The sequence below is a fragment of the Musca autumnalis genome, unplaced genomic scaffold, assembly GCF_047663935.1.
Source record: "Musca autumnalis isolate F117 unplaced genomic scaffold, ASM4766393v1 scaffold_1, whole genome shotgun sequence".
NCBI classification, from domain to species: domain Eukaryota; kingdom Metazoa; phylum Arthropoda; class Insecta; order Diptera; family Muscidae; genus Musca; species Musca autumnalis.
In genome coordinates this window covers 70,522,763-70,544,365 of record NW_027411644.1, presented here as the reverse complement: position 1 = coordinate 70,544,365, position 21,603 = coordinate 70,522,763, and the positions used below count along the sequence as shown (strand labels likewise).

The 21,603-nt window shown below is 31.8% G+C and overlaps 1 protein-coding gene across 2 annotated transcripts in view; it reads left to right on the top strand.

Annotated features, from left to right (window-relative positions):
* neur (E3 ubiquitin-protein ligase neur) overlaps positions 1 to 21,603 on the top strand; it is a 97,201-nt gene that overhangs the window by 61,688 nt on the left and 13,910 nt on the right. The window contains exon 1 of one of the 2 annotated variants that reach the window (XM_073980535.1): positions 615 to 1,535. The exons of the other annotated variant lie outside the window; for it this stretch is intronic. Within the exon in view, the coding sequence (XP_073836636.1) occupies positions 1,235 to 1,535 (301 nt within the window). The 5' untranslated portion in view covers positions 615 to 1,234. Of the gene's footprint in view, positions 1 to 614; positions 1,536 to 21,603 lie in introns of those variants that run through there. 2 annotated transcript variants of the gene reach the window in all.

The window sequence follows — 21,603 nt, the reverse complement described above, 5'->3', positions numbered from 1 at the left end:
AAAAAAGTTAATCCATTTTTCAAGATTTCCGGGTTTAAAATGAAACTGGCGCCCAACATAAAACTGAACAAACACCAGCCACATTACTCCCACTTGATGATTTAGGTAATTTAGTGGTGTTGGCAACCTTGTTTTAGTAAATTGCAAGAGAGTTGACCCTAACTCTCGAGAGAGAGAGACAATCCCACAATGAGTGGGGAGAAGAAAACCAAACAAAATAACTTCAAACAGCTGCTTTCCCAAACAACACACACTTGCACACAAAAGCAACAATAAATGCAAGTTAAAAATACAAATGCAAAGGTTATGGTTGGCAGGGTCGGTCTCTGGTCCTGTCTGTCTGCCTGCCTTATTCACCATTGTGTGTGACGACAACTGTCCTACCAAAACTAACAACATCATCGTCAACCAAATCGACTACCTATGACGGACAACAAAGCAAACAACAAAAATGTTTGGAACAACTGCTCCTTCTCTTCCCTTATGCGCTGGGGCGAGTGCTAGTGTGTGTTATGTTTATTGTTTTTGGCCTAAAGAAGTACAAAACGCATACACTTGAAGCCACCTCGTGTGTGTGAGTTATGCCTGGCTGACTTATGTTTCGGCTGGCTGATGGCTGGTTGGTGAGCAAATTGTGCGATTCAGTTGAGGTCGCTGGGTGTAGAATTTTATGTTCAGTTACAATTTTCACATCATAGCGTAAAGATCGTCGGGTCGTTGCTTTTTTGCGCGAGCTATCTTTAACACAATTTTCGGTCGGGTAAAATTTATAGCAAGAGGAAGAAGAAGCTCAAACAAAAACAGGGGATTGTTTTATTTCAAACGAAAGCAAAAAAAAAAATGTGTGTTAGGGGTTAATTTTTTATCACATTTCCAAAGCAACAAATACGGATTAAATCCACAACAAAAAGCAAAACGAAACATAAAAAATACCTTTAAGGATTACCACTGAAACAAAACGCGCCAAATTTCAATCAATTTTTTGGATATATTTTAAATAAAAAAACCAAACAAAAATCCACACACAAACCAACAAACACTTGTAAAAATGTATTAACAAAACTGTGTGTTTTAAATTTTAAACAAAAAAATTATTTAAAAAATAGTTATTTTATAACTATAAATTTTTGTTGTTAAAAAACATCTCTACTTTGAGAACAACAACAAATCAAACACCCAACCCAGTTCAACTTTAAGTCGATTTTGTTTTAAATTTTACTACAACAACAACAAAATGGGTCTCACCGAAATGCCAGCTGGTTATATGACACAAAACGCTGTTGCCGTTAGCAACGGTGTCGGTGGTGGTCACCATGGTGTTATGGTCCTCGAACATCATCATCCTCATCATCATTCATCACAACAACAGCATCATTTGCAACAGCTACACCATCACCAATCCCAGCATATTCCCACACAACAACATATGGATTCTCTGCAAAATCAACAACAACATCTCCACCATGAAAAGGATAAAATGAATACCAAAAAGAAAATGCATTTACTCAAGAAAATTAAGAAACGTTTTGGATTAGGTTAGTATCTCAAAACTTGTATTGAAATTTAAAGCTAAAATTGTTATTTTATGAAACGAATTGTTTGTAAAATTGATTCGAATGAATGGACTGAAATCTTACGACAAGAATTGTGAAGAAAATATTAGAAAAATTATCGCCAATGATGTGAAAAGTTCCTACAAAAAGTGAAAAATTGTAAAGGCTAAAAAATGGCGCCCAATCATGTAAAATACTAATTTCAATATTTCTTTGAAAATATTGGTCAGTTTCTGAGAAGAAATAATGTAAATCCCCATATGTATTTGCCTTAGAAATCGATTCGTTTTTTTTTAAGATTTTTATATTTTAACAAGAAAGTGGCGCTTAACCTGGGGCAAGTTATGCAATTCTTTGTTACTGAAATATGCTAAAATCTCGTCGTAAATGATTGAAAATTATGCAATGTTGTAAAATGAGCCAAAGTTTATAAAAATTTCAACAAAAAAGGGCTACAAATGGCGCCCAATCATGTAAAATACTAATTTCAATATTTCTTTGAAAATATTGGTCAATTTCTGAGAAGAAATAATGTAAATCCCCATATATGCCTTAGAATTCGATTCGTTTTTTTTAAGATTATTATATTTTAACAAGAAAGTGGCGCCCAACCTGGGGCAGTGTACGGAATTCCTTTTTGCTGAATGTTTGAAATATGTTAAAATCTCTTCGTAAATGATTGAATCTCATGCAATGATGTAAGATGAGCCATAGCTGAATAAAAATTTCAACAAAAAATGTCGCCGAATTGTGTAAAAGATTTTTTTTCATTATTTATTGGAAAATATTGGTCGGTTTCTGAAAAGAAATTATCAGCCCTATTATGAATGTCAACTCCCCGTGAGTTTTTTCACTTACTTCTTTAAGTTGAAACGACAGAAAGGCAAAATTCACGGGGAGTTGACATTCATACTCGTCCTGTATGTAAATCCCGATATTTGTCTTAGAAATCAATTCGAATTTTTACGTTTTATATCTTTTAAGAAGAAAGTGGCGCCCAACCATAAGTTACCATTGTTCGAGTCGCTCCCAAACATTTTCCCAAACCATCTTAAACTTGTCTAATTTTCCACAATCAACTATGATTTCGCATAACTTGTCATTGAGTGTAGGATTGGCGCCCAATTATTTCTACACTTTGCATTCTTCTAAAAATGTTTTATATGCTACTTTTTTTGTTCTTCCTAACTGTGGCAAAAACGCTAGGTATTTTAAGGTTTGGAGAGTTTTTCAAAAAATGGCGCCCAACGTAGGGCTGAATGTTCAATAATTCCAAACTCTTTAGTTTGGCTCTAATTTTTAGAGAAATTTTCAACAATTAATCATGATTTCCCAAATTTTGATATTGGTTGTTCGATTGGCGCCCAATCATTTCCCCTAATACCTTTTCATTTTGCATTAAGAAGAAAGTGGCGCCCAACTATGAGTTACCATTGTTCGAGTCGCTCCCAAACATTTTCCCAAACCATCTTAAACTTGTCTAATTTTCCACAATCAACTATGATTTCGCATAATTCGACATTGAGTGTAGGATTGGCGCCCAATTATTTCTACACTTTGCATTCTTCTAAATGTTTTCTATGCTACTTATTTTGTTTTTCCTACCTGTGTCAAAAAACACTAGGTGTTTTAAGGTTTGGAGAGTTTTTCAAAAAATGGCGCCCAACGTAGGGCTGAATGTTCAATAATTACAAACACTTTAGTTTGGCTCTAATTTTTACAGTAATTTTCAACAATTAATCATGATTTCCCAAATTTTGATATTGGTTGTTCGATTGGCGCCCAATCATTTCCCATAATACCTTTTCATTTTGCATTAAGAAGAAAGTGGCGCCCAACTATGAGTTACCATTGTTCGAGTCGCTCCAAACATTTTCCCCAACCATCTTAAACTTGTCTAATTTTCCACAATCAACTATGATTTCGCATAATTTGACATTGAGTGTAGGATTGGCGCCCACTTATTTCTACACTTGGCATTCTTCTAAAAATGTTTTCTATGCTACTTATTTTGTTTTTCCTACCTGTGCCAAAAACACTAGGAATTTTAAGGTTTGGAGAGTTTTTAAAAAAATGGCGCCCAACGTAGGGCTAAATGTTAAATGATTCCAAACACTTTAGTGTGGCTCTAGTTTTACAGCAATTTTCAACAACTAATCATGATTTCCCAAATGTTGATATTGGTTGTTCGATTGGCGCCCAATCATTTCCCCTAATACCTTTTCATTTTGCATTCCTCAAAACGTTTTTCAACCTACATACTTTATCTTTGCATTCCGATATTTAAAGGTTTGAATAGCTTCATAAAAAATTGGCGCCGAACGTAGAACTGAATATTCCATTCGAAATTCCAAACAACTTTTATTTTGGCTCTAAATCCGGCAATAAATTCAAATATTTTGGCACTTCTGTTAGAGTGGCGCCCAATCGTTTCAACAAATCTTTGAAAAAGTTCATTTTTGGGATATAAAATTATGATTTCACAGAATAAAATGACATTGTTTTTCAATTGGCACCCGATATTTAAAGGCTTGGATAGCTTTATAAAAAAATGGCGCCCAACGTAGAACTGAATATTCCATTCCCAATTTCAAACAACTTTTATTTTGGCTCTAATTCCAGCAATAAATTCAAATATTTTGGCACTGCTGTTAATAGAGTGGCGCCCAATCGTTCCAACAAATCTTTGTAAAAGTTCATTTTTGGGATATAAAATTATGATTTCTCAGAATAAAATGACATTGGTTTTCAATTGGAGCCCAACCATGTGTAAATCACGTAATTTTGTTCAATATTTGAAGAGTTTTACAAAAATCTGGCGTCCAACGTAGGTCCGAGTATTCAATTCCATCTTCCAAAAAAAACGTGCATATGCTTCCTATGGCGCCATTCGAAACAAAATAATTAAAATGTTCAAGGTTTGGGGAGTTTATCAACAATCTGGCGCCCAACATTAAACTTAATATTCATTTATGGCAGTTGCCTCTTCCTCATTTTAAATATTTTCCATTAATTTCAACTAATAACTCCTTGTTTTGGTGTTGTTTTTAAGATTTGGATATATCAAGAAAACTGGCGCCCAACGTAAAACTGAATATGCAAATCTCCATTCTCAGTTTTTCAGCAATTGATCTTACAATTCTTCCCTTATCGTCACAATATCATTCAATTTTTTAAGATTTACAAAGTTTTAGATGAAACTGGCGCCCAATGTAATACTTATAATTCCATTAAATCGATTGTTTCTTTACTATTCTCAATATTTTTCACAAATGTTAACTTATAACTCCGTTTTCCGATTTTATTTTCAAGATTTCGATAATGTTACAAGAAATTGGCGCCCAAAATATGCCTGATGAGCTGGCTTAAACCACTGGTAATTTAAACGATCGTATCATAGTGATTGGGTGTGTGGTACTCCGCTAGAATTCATTTTTCAATACAAACTCCTTAGGCCATGTTAGCTCGATTAATTCAATTAATTAAGTAAAACTAAATATTTAATTAAGGAAGCCAGAAGTTTTTAATTCCTCTTATAACGAATCTTTTTTTTCGTTTTGCTTTTCAAGATTTGCAGAATTTAACAAGAAACTGGCGCCCAACGTAAAACAGAATATTCAATTATGGCCTTTGCCTATTCCCCATTCCTCATAATTTTCATAAATTTCAACTTATAATCACTCCCCTTTTCGGCTGTTTTATTATTTGTTAATTTATGACAAGCAGCATAATCAGGTCTTCTTCTTTCGTGTTTTTTCCTTAATTCATTGATAATATCTTCTTTTTCCGTTTAAAAACACAAGAATATCTTTACATAGCTTCTCTATAACATTTAGAATGGGTTAACATAAGATAAACCCACTCCAAACAATTATCAAAACAACAGAGAGGGAGTAGTGGTGGGAGAGCAAGACGCGTGCAAGCTTTGGAATCATTAAATTACTCACGATCTACTATGATGGGGGGCATGCCCAACATCATTACACAGCAACAAAGGTGAATCAAATTATAAGACCAAAGAAAAAAAGAAACTCTCAGGGAACAACAAAGAATTGTTGAATGAAAATAGACAACAACAAAAACTTAATAATAACCCATTTACCAACAACACAGCCATGAATAGAGAGATGGGAAACAATCCATCCATCCAACCATCCATCCATGCATGTATGTACGGGCGGGGATAGATGGCGTTTACTGCTTAAAGGTTTAAGACGTAGTAAGCTCACTCACTAGCTATCTATTAAATACAAGATAAAAGCAACCACAACAACAACAAACGAACTCCATTAAAACAATGAACTGGTTTTGTTTAACTCCCAAAGCAATGAGGCAACGATGTCCAATGATATTGCCATTCCCATGTAAACAAATCACACGAATTCTCTTTGTGCTTTTTATGCCATTCGTTGTTTTTGTTATGGGAGATGAATGTGGTTGGTTTTGGTATATGACAAAACATATGTTATTGACACAGAGTGTAGACGAAGTAGGGATTCGTGTAATAGGAAACTCTCCATAAGCAAGGCCTTTGGATACCTTCCGCCGATCCCTGAAATGTAAGTCTAATATTTTAAACTTTAATTGCAAAATAAACTTATAGCGAGTTACTTACTCTCTGTAAAAATCAAAACAAATCACACTAATGCTTATTCACCGATATTAAATGGAAATAAGACTCTCGTCATAAACGTTTGATTTGCATATTGTTGTTCCTTTCTGTTTCGTGTATTCTGTATCCTTAATTTAAAAGTTTATCCTCCATGCTAAAAAGTTATTCGATATCAATCCACAGTGAATGACGTTCCTTTCTGTTTCTTGTATTCTGTATCCTTAATTTAAAAGTTTATCCTCCATGCTAAAAGGTTATTGGATATCAATCCACAGTGAATGACTCTCGTAACACTCAAAGAGCAACGAATTCCAGCGATGTTAGTAAATGCCTTGTAAACAAATCACACGAATAGAAAATGACCCCCAAAACAACGATGTTTGCCATTGCACACGAATTTTATTCTCCTTATGACAATCGCCTTTGTTGGAAGAATGGGAAAATTACATTTGCCATTATATAGAAATTTGCAATAATCATTGTTGCGCCAATGTCTTCGTGTTATATTAAAGCCATTTCTAGAGTACGTTTACATTCTTAGAGTACCTTTACACTAGCCTTTATTTCAATGATAATGGCGCTATCTTAATTCGGTTTTAATATATTTTACATTAAATAAAATCCAGGTGATCAATAAAATCCAGTGATAACTATTTATCGTCTTCATTTATCGTCTCTGTTATTAACGCACAGTGAGTGACACTCTGTTACACTCAAAAAACAACGAAGCACTACGATGTTAGTAAATGCCATGTAAACAAATCACACGAATAGAAAATGACCACCCAAAAACAACGATGTTTGCCATTGCACACGAATTTTATTCTCCCTATGACAGTCGTCTTTGTTGGAAGAATGGGAAAATTACATGTACCATTACCAAGAAATTTGCAATGGACATCGTTGCGTTATAGTAAAGTCATTCCTAGAGCACGTCTACATTCTTAGAGAACATTTACACTAACCTTTATTTTCATGACAATAACTCTATCTTAATTCGGTTTTAATATATTTTACATAAAATAAAATCCAAGTTATCAATAAAATCCAAGTTATCAATAAAATCCAAGTTATCAATAAAATCCAAGTTATCAATAAAATCCAATTATAACTATAATAAAAGCCATCTTCATTTATCGTCTCTGTTATTAACGCACAGTGAGTGACACTCTGTTACACTCAAAGAACAACGAAGTGCTACGATGTTAGTAAATGCCTTGTAAACAAATCACACGAATAGAAAATGACCCCCAAACCAACGATGTTTGCCATTGCACACGAAGTTTATTCTCCTTATGACAGTCGTCTTTGTTGGAAGAATGGGAAAATTACATTTGCCATTATGTATATAGAAATTTGCAATAATCATCATTGCGCCAATGTCTTCGCGTTGTAGTAAAGTCATTCCTAGAGCACGTCTACATTCTTAAACTTCATTTACACTAACCTTTATTTTCATGACAATAACTCTATCTTAAATCGGTTTTAATATATTTTAAATTAAATAAAATCCATGTTGTCAATAAAATCCAGTTATAACTATTTATCGTATTCATTTATTGTCTCTGTTATTAACCCACAGTGAGTGACACTCTGTTACACTCAAAGAACAACGAAGTACTACGATGTTAGTAATTGCCTTGTAAACAATAACACGAATAAAGTGAATGTTTTGCCCTGTTATTATTTTTTATGAGGATTAATTTGACGTACTATTACAGTACGTTTAGACGACGCTTGATTTAGCAAATCCAGTGAATTAAATTTGTCATTTTCATACAATTTATGCCAAACAAATCAGGATAATGCACCACTTAATCATCGAATAAGTGCATAATCTAAACCAAGCTTTAGTCTTCTTGTTATATTAAGCTCTACCTTATAGTATGTTTATATTGTATTGAATTCAGTAAACCGAAGCTATCGTATGTTCTGTTATATCCCATATCAAATTGTAAGATGTAAAACTCATAGATAGACGAGGTCTCTGGACTTTCTGTATGAAATTCATAACTAATATTGCTGGATATTTTGTTTTCCAATAACTAGGATTTCTCCCTGAAAATGAAGAACATAAAGGGGTTAACATTGCTTATGCTCTTATTCTTTATGATGATTATGATGTTAATGGGGGTAACTATTTTCCCAGCTCCCCATTATGTGTGGCCAATCTTTTATTATTATTCTTGTTGTTGTTCTTGTCATGAAATCAAGGTAAAAATGTGCCTCGGAAGTTTAATGCTTATTATGTGAGCCAAGTTTTCTGTTGTTTTTTTTTTTTTTTGTTCTCATAACCACAAGAGATCATTTCATGCATACAAAGAAGAGACTCTCATACATATAGGCAACAATAACTTTGAATGGAGGCATGGCAAAATAAACCAGGTAGACGAAACAGCACAAATGTTTGAACATTAAAGAAAGTCCGTTTACGGGAAAACTATACGTTGTAGAGAAAAAACTATTTATTAAAACAGGCTTGAAAAGTTTTATAAATATCACTTTCACATAAAATTTTAAGTTTTCTCGCAAAGAAAAAAATCTCGGCGCTAAGTGGGTTAAATTGAATTTGTTGTAAAAAAAAAACATACGGAAAATTGCAATTTTACAGTGTTATGGCAAATTATAAAATAATACCGAGAAATGAGACAATAAAAATTCAATTTATTCTCCTAAATAAATATTTCGATTATTTAAAATCGATTTTGTATAACAAAGTTAATTTATGGTCTGTTCCAGAACTGCAAGAATCTACTAATTTTTACTATTTTTCCGATAACATAAAGGAAAAAATCTTATCGTAGTAGAAAATAGTAGCTTCTTGCAGGTTCTGGAACAGAGCATTAATTGTTTCCTACTTATTTACAAATGTTGCCATCTAAAATTGCTTGTTGCATCTACCTTGTTTATTGCATCCATGAATTGAAGATTATTATTGCATGATAATCAAAAGAGAAGGGGAGGTATACATTGATTTGAATAAAAAATCATGCTGAATTAACGGTTTACATGAAAAACATAGTATTTTAACGGTTTAACAAGAAAAATTCATTAATTTTTGTATTATTTATTCGAATTAAATTTGCAAATTTGTGGTGTGGGTATTGTTTTTTTAAAGCCATTATTTTACCATCGCGTGCTCTATATTCATTAGTTTTTTTTTCAGTTTGATTTAATCAAAATGCTAATCTTAGTTTTGAATATAATAAATCAAATGCTAAATTTTATGGTTTACATTGTTTTAAGTGTTTTTTTTTTTATTTTTTCAAATGATTTTTAAAAAAGAAGTTAGATTTTTGTAATAAAAACAATGAAAAGGCATAACTTTTGTATTATTCAAACAATTCCAGCCATTTTACAATTCAAAGTGTTGTGTTTTATTCATAAAGAAGCAAACTTAATTAAGATTATAGCTCAATTCTAAAAATTTCATTCTTAAAAAATACAATTTTCAAACAATCCCAGTCATTTTACAATTCAAAGTGTTGTATTTTATTCATAAAGAAGCAAATTTAATTAAGATTATAGCTCAATTCTAAACATTTCATTCTTTAAAAAAAATACAATTTTCAAACAATCCCAGCCTTTTTTCATCGATTTTTTTTATTCATAAAGAAGTATAAACTTCCTTATAATTATAGATCTATTCTAAACATTTAAATTTTTGGCTAAAAATGACGGAATGTTCAATCAAACCCACACTCTTTTCATACAACATCTTATAATTAATTCATAAAGATGTACATTTTATGGAAATTAAACCTTAATTCTACAAAATACCTATGATTCTTTTAAAAGAAATCTAAATATTCAACTAATATCCCTTTGTTTGGTTTGTTTTCAAGATTTGTAAGAAACTGGCGCCCAATGTAAAACTGAATATTCAATAAATGCAATTTCCTATTCTCATTTTTTTTTTTTTGTACGAGCCCTATTCTGCTTTTCGTTAGAAAATCACCCATTTTTTAATATTTGCAGAGTTTTACAAGAAACTGGCGCCCAATGTTAAACTGAATCTTTAATTAAGGCGATTGCGTCTTCACTATTCTCAATATTTTTCATAAATTTCAACTTATAACAACTGCTTTTTTCTGTTTGATTTTCAAGATTTGTAGAATTTAACGAGAAACTGGCGCCCAACGTAAGACTGAATATTTAATAAGGACTTTTTCCTATTTTCAATAGTTTTTTCATAAATGTCCTCTTATAACTTTTTCCCTTTCTCTAGTTTAAAATAAATCCCTTAAGTTATAACCACCTTATTTTATTAAACAAATTTTTTTCTACCTTTTTACCACCAATCCCCAAATTTTTATCCATTTGCCTGCTTTTTATTCTATTCCTAACAGTGTAATATACCTCATCTTATTAAATTAAATAAACTTTGCTCTTTCTCTCTTTTGTTTGTTTGTTGTGTTAACTTTTTGTTTTGCCATTGATCGATCGATCTCTATCTCCTTGAGGAAGAAGTTCACAAAATACACATTACGTGTGGAAGATGACGACGAGCTGATTGGCCTAACTCTTTTTTCTTTGCTTTTTTTGTTATTGTTATTATTGTTAGCCATAAATTGTTTTAACTTCTCACGGTTTACTTTTAACCCATTTGGTTGTATATTCGCTTACTACGTACGTGTGGCGTTTTAAGCAGCTTTTTTGTATTTGTTGATTGTTTTGGTTATTTGCATTGCATAGTTTGTTTCTTCTTCTTCTTCTGCTACGTTCCTGCTTTTTGTTGTAATTTTCAATTTGTTTATGAAATGAAAACAATTTACAATTCCCCAAAAAACGAATAAACAAATCGTACTTCTCCCTCCCACAACAATAAAATTATTGCCCCACTATGTTTTTGCTTTAGTTTTTGTGTTGTGAGAATTTTTTCATAATCAAATCATTAGTTGGGAAATTTTTTTTTTTTGTTGGTGTTCTTTTTTTCGCTTGGGGTTTTTTTAATTATTACATTTATCAAGCAGTAAATATTTTCAACACATTTCTTATCATTTGCAAAAAACAGCAGTGTTTTTTTTTTCTTTGCTTTTGATGACTAAAAGCTGAGGGGGGATGTTTATGCAACTAGCAAAATACTTCAAAAGAACCAACTAAATAAATAAGCAATTAGATGAGTATTGAATATTTGTACATATTGAGTACTGTTTATTTTGTTAATTTTCCTCATTAATGAAGTTTATTCAAGGTTGTTTTTATAATAGGAAACTTTTATTGTTCGATTATTTACTAATTTCCTCATAAAAAATGCCAATAAAATTTCCTCATAAATTATCTTAAGACTTACAGGCTTTATTCTCTACCCATTACGCCGTTTTCTTTGAATGACAAATGTTTGTTAACCCATTTGGTCATAGACATTTGAAGTATGGCTAGGCCACTTTCAAAAAAGTACTAATTTAACATAACTCGGATTTATTTATTGCCAGCTCTCATTAAATAACAAACCAAAAGTTGATTACTAAACTATTTTATCACAGAACTTAAAGGTATGTCCAGCCCACTTAAAAAAAAACTACAATTTCCTATATTGTCATGAAAGTTCCTATTTATTCCCAATTATATACGATTATTTATAATTTCTTTGACAAAAATTCATTTTTAATGAATTTTTTCATAAAAGTTTGAAGTGTGGCCAGGTCACCTTAATAAATCTTACAGAGAGACAGCTTTTACTGACATTTGTCATCATTTTAATAGTTGAACTGCATGGTGTGAACAGCCCTTGTTGCATTTGATGGCAGTAACTCTTTCTCTCTCTCTCCCTGAAAAAACTTAAGTTTCATATTTTCTTTATACAAAAAATAAAAGAATTTTTGCCACAATTAGTTTAATATTTAGCCAATCAATTTAAAAACGATAACTTTTTGCAATAATTACGAGTTTAGACCTTAATTTCTATACAATTGTTCGCATTTGTAGTATAACGGAATATATTATATAGTGTGAACAAGCCTAGTTGTATTTGATGTGAATATCACTCTGGAAATGTAAAAACAGCTGTTATTGTTTTCTGTAAAGTCTTCTGCCAGACTATGAACATTTTCATGAAAATGTTTTGAGCTTATGGGTAAGAAGGGAGAAAGGGAGCTCCTTCAACTCCGCTCTCTCCTAAAAGCTAAAATATTTTCATGTGTTATGGCACAAGAGAAAGTCTGGCACAAGAGAAAGTAATTATCTATCTTCCTGATGAATATTAACAGTGTTGCGAAAAAAATTTTGTTGAAACATAAGTTGGGTTCCTTTTAGAGCTGGCAAACCATCGATATTCCCAACATTAGATATTTTCGATATAATTTTTTAAAATATCGATTGCTACCGATATTATCGTTAAGTTGTCATCGCCATTAATTTGGAGATGAAAATGGCGGAAATGTTAATGAATTTCTTGAAATTATGCAAAAGTAGTTGACAGAAATGTAAAGGAGAATAAACAACTGCTTTAATTTTATAAAAATGTAAAAAATACATTTTATTTTACCGAAAAATGTGTACGTGTGATTACGGACTTACTTTCTTATACACACTCATAACCGAAAAGCAGCGAAATTTCTATTTATTTCAATGGATTTCAGGTTAGGGGTTTTTATTCCGATAATATCGATAGGAAAAAATATCTATCGATATTGAATTTTTAAATAATAATCGATATTATCGATAGTGCCATAGATTTTTTGCCAGCTCTAGTTCCTTTACTTACCTGAGGTTACCATTTTTAACCTGCAAAGCGTTCCTTAACCCCAAAAAGTGGTAAAACTGGAACCAATTTTTAAGAGAGAGAGGTAGAGGAGAGTGTTCAAAAATGCCTTTCTCTTTTACCACAGGCTACCAGTCAAATTTCTTCGGGTAAAAAATGGTAGAACTGATTATTCGACATTTGTTTTACGATTTGACAATGAAGAAAAAAAAATGAAGAAAAAACGCTAAGGCTGACAAAACAAAATTAAAAACTGTGAAATAAAAGAAGAAAAGTGAATTTTTATGTTTCTTTTTGACATTGCTACCAGATCTACCATTTTTTCGTTCCTTTACTTTTCTGGTAAAACTGGTCATGAGAGAGCAATTTCGAGCAATTTCGACAGATTTCTCTTTTACCATTAAAAAAGTAAAGGAACAAAGCAATAAATAGTGAATATTTTTGATTTTTTTTCTATTTTTTATTTGATTAGTACATATAGCCATTTTTCATCACAATATAATTTCAAAAATGAAGCTTCCAAAAATAATTTTTTCTTAATTTATTTTAAATTATATCTTGTTCTCTTTAATAGAGTAAATTTTCTCAATAGAGTAAATTTTTTGTTATTTTTTTCAAGAGAAAAATTGTGATATTTGTTTTATGAGAAATATTAAGAGTGGAAATTCCAAAGTTTAATGTATGGCCATGTAGCTTCATACTTTAAAATATAAGAAAGCGCAAATTTGTCTATTTTTACATGTGAACCTCCCTTACTGACAATAGTAGTTTCTTTTTTTGCTTTCATAAGACATTAAATTATTTGCTTAATACAGTTTTTTTGTACTTTTTGTACTTCTTACCTGGCCTCAGTCACAAAACCGGTATTTTACTTATGTATGTACCTTAATTAAAAAGGTGTAAAGTTCAATTTTGCTCTTGTTAATGTCTTTTATGGCTGAATTGTTATGAACTTTGAACACACAAGCCAGCCAGCCAGACAACAGACAAAAACTTGAGGGTTTAACTACCTAAAATTCATAGCTAATTGTTTTCTGTATCTTTATCAAAGAAACAGATTAACCAAGGTCATAACTAATCTAGAGATTAGATGTAAAAGATTTCTTGATCTTCTGTTTCATTTTCTAGCGTTTGTTTTAAGTATTTTCCCCAGCTACTAGCATCTATTAATCTTAAAAATGTAGAAACAATTTTAAGAATTGCAGCTGCCGTTTTGAATTCAATGACATGGAAAACAGGCATTACAATTTATATTGCATACACCCATCTGCCGCTTGTGCATGCCTAAATCATCCTATATTTAAAACCTCCTAGACACATGTTTTGTATTTATTTCTGCCTGCCTGCAAGTCGCTATCCACTATTTTTGTTGTTTTAGGCCATTTTATGCGTACATTTTGTTTTAAATTTTCCGAAAAATTGCTGGAATTCCTTTAAGGAAACAATTGAAAACCTGCCGCCAGCCCGCATAATAATCATGCCTACAAGTAGGCCTGGTGTTGTTTTATGCTTGCTCCTTCAAATTTGTCTATACTCGTACTTGTTGTATATGACTTTTGTTATTTGCTTGTACATTTCTCACCTGCATTTTATTTTACGGATAACAGGTACACATATTTGCAGCTGTTTTTCAAACGAACAAAAAAATTACTCCTTAATTTACCATGATCATGATTCGAAGGCCCGTAAAGTGTAAATGTAAACGTTGAAAAATGACTTGTTACATTTGTTATTTTTATCTAAATGTAATACCTACCTACTATTATTATAGTTTATCTCTATTTTTGTTTGGAAATTTTCGCAATCACATAATTTATGTGCGGTAGTTGTATTCTTTTCGCTTTGCTTAAAAATTATCATAGATAAGGGTTTCGGTCTGTTACATAGATAAACAGTGTGATAAGAAAGAAAGAAAAAACTAAAAGAAATTTGAAAAAAAAAACTAACGAAATTAGAAAAATGATATTCAAATAGTGTCCAATGGCATAACATGTACCGAATTGTCAAAATCACATCCCCTTAGAAGATTTATTCCAATACCTGCCCTACTTTTCAACAATATGTTAATGAAAAATGTCGCCCAACGTAAGTTAGGCATAATGGAATGTCACAGTCTTGCACATTTCCTTGCCATATGTGATCATTGCGTGGAACAAACTTCAAATTTATATTTCCAACATTTTGGTTTAATGTGTTCCACACATCAATTCTCATTATTTTCCAATTCGATAACTCTCTACAAATTTAATTTTTTTTGCTTCAAATTTTATTTTATGAAGTTTAATGCTTTCATGTAAATTCAGCACAAAAAAAATCGAATATTCATACACAAAACCTGATTTACCGTTTAGCTTAACTCTGCCGTGAGTGACTTGTAACCAAACAAAATTTCCCACGCTCAAACCTCCAAAAAACATGCATACTTTACAGCAACAAAAACACAAAACATTTGCGCGAAGCCCAATATCGTGAATCAGTTGTTAGTTTGAAATTGAAATATACCACTTTTTTGCGCGAGCAAAACGAAACTAACAAAAAGCATTTGCTGCGGCTGGAGCTATGTGATGACGACTTTAACACACCATCATGGCAACTTTGATGACGACGATAAATGTACAAAGCTCGATCACAAACAACAATTGCAATTTGCAAGGGAGAAAAAAATTGTAAATTTCTTGCAATGTTGTAGTCTGGGAAATGGAAGGAAAAAAACGGATTGGCACTTGAAATTTTCTCACGTTCTTTTTTCTTTCTTTCATTATAAATTGTGTTACATCTTAAGTATCAAGTGAAAGAAGAAGATGTTCGTTCACTTTGTTGATGTGAGAAAAACTATTGGGAAAATTGCTTTAAAACTTTTGACATTAAATTAAAAATTGCTATAAAGTAAAGATAAATCTAATTTGCACAATTTAATTTCGTAATTTTTTATTGATTTTTGATGAAATTTATGATATTTCTACATAAAGATACACTCATAGCCATTCGATTATCAATACATTTGGCGTTTTTCCTTTAAAAGTTCATAACAAAATATGATAATTTAATATGTGACTAGGCCACTTTAGTTTTATGTTTGGCTAGACCGCTTTAAATCGTGTGAACCGCCAACTTCTACAATTTAATATTGCAATTTTTATTAATTATAGTTAAATTTATGTTATTTCTATATAAATGGTCAATTTACACGTGGAGGCATTCAATTATCAATAAATATAAAGTTTTTCGTTTGAAAATTAATAATAATCTTAATTTTACAAGTTAATTCGTTATGTGACCAGGCCACTTAATTGTGATGTTTTGCTATGCCACTTTAAATCGTGTCGTGTGCACCTGTCTTCCTTCTTGTGTAATGCATAAATGTCATGGTGTGAACAGCCCTTTTTGTCTCTTGCAAATATCAAGGGAGAGCGCATAACTCGGCAATTTAATAAAATTTACATCAGTAACTGCAAAAAGTTTAGAAAGCATAAAATTATTTCAATACCTAAACTTTTCCTGTACCATTTTTCTTGTTTTCCACAAATATTATCTTCGAACTCTCTTTCAACAGCCGTATCAAAAAAAATCACGTTGTGTGAACAACCCTAGGTTGTTCTTTTTATGCCGTCAAATATCAACGAAACCTCGTTTGCAAATATAATTTTACAAAATCACTGGAAATGCATGTAGAACCTTAATAAAAACACGTAATTAAATATGTAAATGTTTAAACTTTTATTAACAATAATTTCATTGTTTTGTGTAAAATGTCTTCCAGTTACATATCGTCACCTGAAATGCCCAATGACGTAACCCTCAACGCAACCCTTTGATGGTTACGTCTTTGGGCATTTCAGGTGACGATATATGAGACATTATTCTCTCTCTCCGTTATCAACTAGTGGAGTTGTTTGGCAATATGGCGACCATCCGAACAACATTGTATTTTGTAATTTGAAGTAAATACTGAATTGGTAAAATAATTAAATACATTTCACTGAAACATGTAACAAAATATGTTCTTTCTTTTAAGCCTATAATACCTGTTAAGCTTCTTATGCATGGTTGGTTGGCTGACTGAAATGAATTTCCTCTATTTCAGTTCATTCTTACTCCGTCATTCATAAACACCAAGAAGGAAGTCTTGCAGAAAACCACAACTTCCTTTTAAAACAGGCACAAACTAAAGAGAGTGTAAAGCAACAACAATTTATTTAACTTAATATCAGTAGTAAAAAAACTACAACAAAAAACTTCTTAAAGGAAACGAAAGGCAAGAAAAAACAAACAAATGAGGGAACAAGATAATTACTTCCGTTTGTAACGAACGACATGTCAACGTCTTCATTTTGCAAGAACAAAAATAAGCAACAAAATATTTTGATTGCAATAATTTTTCTTGTACAATTTGATCCATTAGATATGTTGGTTGGTTAGCAATTGTGGTATGGGTCAATCTACTGTTGCAAAAGTTGATTAAACTTTATCCACAATACGCCGCTTTATATCCAGACCACCACAACATAGACCAGCCACAATAAGAACAGCAAAATACAAAACAAGGGTAATTTGATAACCCACACATTGCGAAAAACAACAACAACGATAAAACAAGAACTTTGAGTTAGATCATAACCGGCCAGTCATCCAAGATAGTAAGCTTGCTTTATGGAAATGAACACAATGAGGGGAGACTTGGTTTTTATTGTTGTAGTTTTTTAAGTAATTTGCCTCCATATTAATATGTGAACATGTCATAAGGGTCATAATATGAGACAATGTTTTATTTTTAATGTTAAATTAAACACTTCTTTTACAAGAAATTAAAAAATAAAGCATTAAAAACCAATTGAAGTGTCTTCGTTTGTTTTAATTAAAATCATATGTGAACTGTGGGAGCACCGCCATTTTGTATAGCGCTCTCTCACATTCATGTCATAAACAGGGTGACATACAGATTATTTGTCAATGAAATGATAAGTTTGTCAATCAAAGTGAAATGGGGTCCCCACAAACGTTCTCTCGACCTCACATTTTATTTTGCAAGGTTTTTAATTAATTAAATGGCAACATTGGCATTGTGAGGAGTCTTAATGCAAAATTAAAACACTTTTTAAAAAGAATGGGAAATAAATAAAACAACACATTGAAGAATTAATGTTGAAGACTATTCCTTTTCTTCTTTTCTTTACTTTATGACTGCAACGAAGGACAATCAATCCCCCGAAGAGTTGTTGGCTGCTCCTAAGAGATACCGCCAGGACAAAGTTCCTTTCTTCATTGATTATGAAGGAGAGATCTCAATAATCTCTCCATTCGTCTGTGACAGATCATTTGTGTAACACATTTAGTGTTGCCATCCCCATTAAATGAGGCTTCGTGTATTTTTGTTAATTGCTTGCATACCAATTTAAATAATTATTTTTATATTAAAAAATAAAACACAAAGAATTGTGTAACATAGAATACATTTGAAGAATAATCTTTCTTTCCTTTCTCTAATCTCAGCATGCCATTTAATGAGAAAAGGTCCCATAATCTCTTCCCCTTTATGTGACAAATCATTTTGTTAGACATTCAATGATTGCGCCACCCCATTAATCAAGGCTTGAAGAATCATGTTTTTGTTTGTTTTCATGAGGAGAATCAGTTAAATTATTATTTTAATGTTAAAATAAAACACTGCTTTGTTAAAGGAATAAAACAAAAAACAATTAAACACTTGAAAATCTTTCAAGAACCCTTTTTCTTTCCGTCCTAATCTTCTCAGTGCTTATGTCATTATGAGAGAGCCCCCAATAACATTTTTTTTTTCACTTCCCCAATTGTAATAATGTCTGAACTCCCCCCGCCAATGTCATGCTCTTTATCATCCCCCGGTCATTAACCCTGCGTTTACAAATGACAGGACAGTTGAGTACATGTATTGATTGTCAAAATCCCACAACTTGCCTGTGTGACGTAGGCGTCCAAACAACTGCGAAAACAGTTGTAAAATTATGAATGAAAATCACCGATTTCTTTTTGTTTTCCGTTCACATATTTTGTTTTGTACATATTCTTTTGTTTACAGCACATTTGAATTATCATCTTACTTCTTTTTCACAAAAATGTCAAAAATTTGTCAACCCGGCTGTCTGTGAAAAACTGATGGACAGCTGAGAGACAAACGACAAATGTATGCATGTGTTAGTAAATCAGAGTTGTATTTGAAGACAAACTGTCTGGTGTAAACGCCTAGTAAGAGGCCCTCTCAAATGGAAATAAACGATAATTTTGTAAAGTAATTGAGTGTGACTTATTTTTCTAACAATGGAGCTTGATATGCTTTATCATTACACATCATAATTATCACCATAGGCAGCTGCTGGCGTTGGCTGTGGTTTATTAAGTGATTGTGGCCTGTTAAAGTAATTTGTAAGTTATTATTACAAAAATAAATTACTTGAAGTTTGAGAGTTATCTATCAGCTGTTTTCTCAAGTGGCCATTTTTTCAATTGCGAAAAAGAAGTGAATGACGTTTGTTGTTTTGATGTAATTGTTTAACCGTGGAGTTTAGGGTTGCCCTACTTTTGCAAACGTTATAACACTGAGATTGATCTTCGTTGTCATAAAAATCACATGAATTATAAAAGCGATGACAATTTTATGAAAATTAGCATAAATGTGGTGGGTGTTTTTCATTAGCATATTACTAATTTTTGTTATAAACAAAAAGTTTATGATTACACTAATTATGTTGTAGCAATATAGCTATTAAAACAATAGACAACTCCAACGCTAAATATTAAGCCATGTTTACATTTGATATTATACAGATTTAGTAAATTATCATAACCCAGATAATTCTATTTAGTTTTTGTCGAAACTTTGTACAATTTAAACTCATTTTTGTTGTAATAAAACAAAGGATTCTTTTCAAAACCCACATAATTAGTAGCTTAATAATCTAGCCTGGTCATGTACTCAACAATTGATGTAGGGTTTGGCAAAACTGAATTCAATTCAATCACACATTATAAAACTGTTGAATTTCAAAGAGTTGAAGTTATGATTTGGACATAACATTGAATTGAATTTGGGTGTATTTTACTCCCAAAAAAGAGCCATTTATATAAGTCTATAGAAAATAACACCCTTGTAGGCTATTTTCATTACCATATTCCTAAATTTTGTTATACATTTTGAAATGTTTTTCATTTTTATATCAATAAAACAATAGCTTCTATTTAAACTCCCAAAACCCACTTAAATATTACATGATAATTACCAATATTAGCATTTAATTAGTTTTATCTTGAGAAAAAAATAAAGAGTTTCTTTGTGGGGGCCCAGCATGCTTACCCATCTAATTTGTTAATGAAAACAAACCACGCTTAAAGTTCGTTTCTGTGTGAATTACAATATTTTTATGTGGGCCGCCACCGCTTCACATATTAGATTATAAATTGCCAAACAATAATTGTGCAGGTGGAACCACGCATTTTGTTTCTTCTTAAACTCTTTACTGTTGGTGGAAATTCATTCATAGATCAAGTTAAAAGAGTCATACATATGTAAATGTTTTGTGTGTTCATTATTTCAAAATATGAAGTAGGTGTAAAAAATTGTTTGATACATTTTTTGTAACTATTTTTTTTTTTTGTTTCGTATTAATTACATAACATTTAGAAACATTGTATGATGGCGTCAACCTTTCAAAGGTCACTTTTCACTTTTAATATGCATATTGTCATGCCATGTTATTTCCGTTCATTTGTTTAGTCTGATTTTACATTGTTAATGGTAATTGTTATTAGCTTCCCCATTTCCGTTTTTGGTGTGAAATGCCTTAATGGTTTTGCCATTACAACAAATTAATTGCTGACACATGCCGCCAGCTAGCCAGCAACCAAAAATTGGTTTTAAAGGCCGTTCACGTTGTTAGATGAAGCGCTTTGTTTTAGGATATTCTAGGCATTCCATTTAAAACAAGCCGCAAAAGGGAGCAACTCTTTTAATATTTAATTGGGGAGAATTGTTTACATTAATAGTAGAGTGGTGTTACTTACCTTACCACTCATCGGTTGTTGGTGACACGTGACCCGTACTACCCACTGGCATTTAACTCAACAATCAGTCAAACCTACACAGCTTAGACATCAACAATATGGCCAAATGTTGGCGTGTGCTGTTACAACCAAACAACGCCGCTCGCTCGATTATTATAATTTAAACATAAATTATAAATAAATCAATGGTTTTTATTTTTTCTTCTTGTTTTATTTAAAACAAGAAAACAGGGACAATGTTTTGCTGTGAGTCTTAAAAACATTAGCCATTAACAACTTTTGTCTTTTGTCTAGAGGGAAAACTGAAATCTTTTATTAAAATCAACCATGTATATGGACCCCTTCAAAGAATCGGATATGCATGTCGCCTATCTAACTAGCTGGAAAACAAAAAAAGAAACTATGTGCCATATCACTCATGCATGCAGATGACAAGTTTATTTTTATATATTATTCCCCCATTCTGGTGTGTGTATTATTTCTCTATAGAGGTGTATACATACATGCCCAACCAAGCAAAACGCCGCCCGCCGTCACATCACCATACACACTACTCTTGATTTAAAATACTATTTTTACAAAAAATAAAGCCTCACAATTTGTTGTAAAGTTTATTCGCCTTTAATGAGAGGTTTCTTCTTCCGTTTTGCTTTTATCAGAAAAATATCTTCTAGAGTTTTCAGTTCACCAGCCTCAATCCA